Below are 4,547 nucleotides of genomic sequence, written 5' to 3' on the forward strand. Positions count from 1 at the left end.
GGCAGACACCCTAAGAACACGGAAGTGTAGCAGGTGATGCGGTAGAAATTTGCCTGAAACTACCAAATGTTAAATAATAACGGTAATAATAGCGAATCTTTTTTAAGTATGTTAAACTCCATACTTAACAAAAAAGATTATTGATCGGAAGACCAGAAAGGTGACAACATATATTTAACAGACAGATGAGCCTGTAAAAATGTTATATGGTATTACTGTTCAAGCAGATAGATTGATAGAACAGTGTCTAATCGGGTACCGATGTTGTTGAGAAAGTAGCTTGCTGGGAGGAGCTGTAACTAATATTCAATCTTTTGAAAAATCTTTAAATTTTTTGTGAGCTTATAGGCGCAGGAGTGACTGTGTGGTAAGTAGCTTGCTAACCAACCACACGGTTCTGGGTTCAGTCCCACTGCGTGGCATCTTGGGCAAGTGTCTTCTGCTATAGCCCCGGGCCGACCAATTCCTTGTGAGTGGATTTGGTAGACGGAAACTGAAAGAAGTCTGTCGTATAGATGTATATATATATGTATGTGTGTGTATATGTTTGTGTGTCTGTGTTTGTCCCCCTAGCATCGCTTGACAACCGATGCTGGTGTGTTTATGTCCCTGTCACTTAGCGGTTCGGCAAAAGAGACCGATAGAATAAGTACTGGGCTTACAAAGAATAAGTCCCGGGGTTGATTTGCTCGACTAAAGGCGGTGCTCCAGCATGACCGCAGTCAAATGACTGAAACAAGTAAAAGAGTAAAAAAGTAAAGAGTTATGTGAGTGTATGTAATAGTAGTTATGTGCGTATACGTCTGTGCATTTATATATACGTATGTATGTCTTCTTGCCTATGTAAACTGACCATATACAGTACTAAACCACTTATCCGGCTCCCAAGAAACCGGAAATGCTCTGCAATATTATGCAATATATTGTAGCCTGTCTTGAGTAAAGAGGCCCTGTTTTTTGTATTGTGCTAATTTGCATACGTTAAAAGTAGTTCTAATCTTCACTTTTTCTAGGTGGATTGATAACGATTTGACATTCTCTGCTTTAGAAGTGTATTCATTTTTACCTGTATCTCTTTGCTTTTCCTCGGATAAGTTTCATCCTATGATCATTATACTGTCTAAATGATACAGTGTGAAATATTAAAAAAAACTTTAAGCGGATTAATAAATATCAAACAGATCCTGCTACAAAAATGTATGAATTTGAATCTATTTTGTCTAGCGAATGTTTCAAAAAAAGATGGGTGAATGTCGCAAGGATGGCACGTATGAATGACGAAGCCACCTAGAGCATAATCCTATGAACCCGGAAAATTTAAAACAGAGGGTTACCTACTTCCAAACAAATGTGGTAACATGTAACATCATTGACCGAGGTTACTGTGGTCTTTTCCGTAGGCTTTTCTTCCCACGGATAAAGCTTATCTGCTTCCCCCTTTACACTTTACACCATGACACTGTAATATATGATCCCTATTGATCGTTTTTTTTTTTCCTTTTTTCTCCTTTTTTTTCTTCTTTCCCTTTTACGATCCCTTTTGATCGAAAACCTAACCCACCTTTTTTTTTCTCTCCCCCATAAAGAAAAGTTCTACTTTGTACTCTGTCCCATATGTGTGCAGCTCTGTGTGGGTAATAAAAAAACATAATTTGAATCTATTTTCTATAATATATTTTATATTTAAAATATATATTTAGGCTGTCGCCAGAAAACGGGAAAATCCATAAATCCGCGTACGTCCGGCCCCAAGCTTGCCGAATAAGGATAAACTTTTTCTCTCTCTCCCTCCCCCCCTCTCCCCCCCCCCTCTCTCTCTCTCTAATCCCCGCTACTCGTCTATTTTCAGATGCGATACTTTCACGATCCTATTATTACGTGTCTGCAATGCTTGGATTTAATAGAATTACAGGATGCTACACAGAAATCTGAAGTTTATGCGAGTCTAGTTCATATTCTTCCAACTATACCAAAGGTAATCTTTTCCCCAGTTTTTATTTGTTTATTTCGAAACCCAGTTTCGTATGATTTCTTTCGTGTCATCTTTGCAGCAGATATACTTTTACAGCCTAAACCGAGAGGTTCAAAGATCAATTTCCAATTTTTTTGTTTGCTTTGAATAGTTATTCTTTTTTTTTTGTATCACTAGACAGTCATTATGCCAATAATAAGCACACGCACTATTTCTAGTGATCCTTCCTTATTATTCATCGACTGTTTAACATTGAACCAACTAAATCATCGATTATTTGATTAATCATTCGGTTGAGCAATTAATAGGATACGTTTTCCAAAAAATTCATTCGTTGCTATTTGTGATCCCGACCAAGAGCAGAGTGTATGTTATTGATGAAGTCGAGAAGAGCGACGAAAAAGAACTTTGACAAGCATAATTGACTGATTTATTAACTAAATCCTTTTGATATGGCCAGGCTCCAGGCACAGGTGACACTTGGTGGGGGGCGTCCCTCGAGCATCACCGGATACCTAGATCCGGCCATCCTCATAAAGTCTGGAAAGACCAGACTTTCGGCTGATTGGGTCCATAGGGTCAAAACAGCTTTTGATCCCTCCCAATCAGCCGCAGGCAAAATTTTCACTTTAAGCAGCTTGGTACTGCTACCACCCAGACCCCGGCGGATAGAGTCCTCTATCCACTCGGGCTCAATTCCGGGTGGCAAACCAAAGACGCAAGCCCTCTTTAACTTCTTCCCACAATAACTAGGAAGAAACATTATTTCCTTCCCCTCGAGGAGCCGGCTTGCAAAATCGCAAGCTTCTTTGGGGGAGTCAATTAGCAACCAGACCGTTGCAAATTTGACTCCCCGTGAAATAAATTTAATAGCTGACATGTAATCTGCCAGCTCCTTCAAAATTGTGGCAAGCTTCTTACCACACAGCCTCACCTGTGCCTATGTACTGTACTAATTCATGAGCAGGAACTTCAACTTCCCACGGCCGTCAAACTAGTACCTCGTACAGACTAGTATTCTACACAGTACAGTATTAATAAATTTATATCATTTACACTAAATTCCAGATAACTGTATTTCAATTTAATTACAGTGTAACAAAATTTTTGTTTCTTTTTTGGCTTAGATCAGTAAGTTTTATTTCCTCTTTGCTTCTATCAAAGGAAGTGACTACTATTCCCTTCAAACTTTGCTTTTCTGACGTGGACATCAATGTTTTGAAACTGACGTATTTTCCCATTACATCTCAGACAGATTCGGCGCTGAGTATCACAGATTGATTTGTCAGTTGCTCGACCGTAACAACTTAAGCACGTCTCTTAGTGGCTGACAATATATGCATTTCTGATCATGAGCAGGAGTAGTGAAGTGGAGGGAATTATAACCATGTGTTGAGAGGGGTTCTTTGGGGTTTGAATAAATATAACAAAAGCAAAGTTTGAAGGAAATATTAACAATGTTTCATGCTTTCTATGGGTGAATAAACAGAAAGTAACAATTGCTAACCAAGGACAGAAAGTGTGTTATACAATGTTATTTAAGAAACTTTTATATATGCATAACTTAGTGCGTGTTGACCAAAGTGGCCACTCCTAATTCGAATAAATCAGTAATCTGGAGAGGCTTTGGAACGAAGGATTTTGGAAAATCTATTTTGTACAAAAATCTCAATAACCCCTGCTTTCTAATTCTTAGTCCTTTTTTCTCTAATTTCAGAAAATTATATACAAACATATCTATCCGATTTTATTGAACGAATGCCGTTCCCCTGATATCACCTTAGCTATGTCACCCCTATTAGGGATCATCGAATTGGCCAGCCGCGAAGAATACTCGGAAATCCTTATTAACGACATACGATACCTTATGGGGATGTCGAAACCGATTCAGGTAAGTGATGTGACTTCATTCGATAGATCAAAAGTTCTTAGGAGGTTTTACCTATAAAGTTGTACGGTTTTACCTAATGCGCCCACAATGATAGGAATTGTTTCTGTTTTTAGATTCCACATTCGAGTTACCTCTATCTTCAGGTTTTTGTTTTTTGAAATTTTCTTCATTTCTTTTAAAGAAACGTTGTCATCTGCTGGTATTGATACGTCAATTAGAAAGCATTTTTTCTTCATGATCTATGACAACTATATCTGGCCCATTGGCATTAATTTCTCTATCTGTGTGTATTGTCATATCCCAGAGTATGGTTGCTTTCTCATTTTCTGACTTTTTCTGGCGTGTGTCTTATACCATTTTTTTTCTGTTGTTATTCCATAGTGTTGGCATACCTTCCAGTGTATGTGGGTCCCAACTGTGAATATACTCCTTCTTAGCCAGGACTGGACAGCCAAAGATAACATATGAAGATAGTCTTCTTCAGCTAGATTTACCTGGGCAATATTTCAAATGTTACTACTTCAGGCGAGTATACTGGCACTGATATAACAACATTTGAAATATTGGTTCGCTGCCTGCACATATCTTTGCCAGTATATATACAGTGAAGCTTTACCATAGCGTCGTAAATTTTATCGACTGCTATTCCAATAAACATTGGTCCCTTGTTGTACCAATATTATA

At 38.2% G+C, this 4,547-nt stretch overlaps 1 protein-coding gene across 1 annotated transcript in view; it reads left to right on the forward strand.

The window, feature by feature from the left end:
- LOC115227816 (SCY1-like protein 2) overlaps positions 1-3,920 on the forward strand; it is a 30,445-nt gene extending 26,525 nt beyond the window's left edge. The window contains exons 5-6 of the mRNA XM_029798544.2: positions 1,850-1,975; positions 3,690-3,920. Of these exons, the coding sequence (XP_029654404.2) occupies positions 1,850-1,975; positions 3,690-3,920 (357 nt within the window). The remainder of the gene's footprint in view (positions 1-1,849; positions 1,976-3,689) is intronic.
- The last annotated feature ends 627 nt before the right edge of the window (positions 3,921-4,547 follow it).

Source organism: Octopus sinensis, unplaced genomic scaffold (genome assembly GCF_006345805.1).
Source record: "Octopus sinensis unplaced genomic scaffold, ASM634580v1 Contig07214, whole genome shotgun sequence".
In the NCBI taxonomy this organism is placed as follows: Eukaryota; Metazoa; Mollusca; class Cephalopoda; order Octopoda; family Octopodidae; genus Octopus; species Octopus sinensis.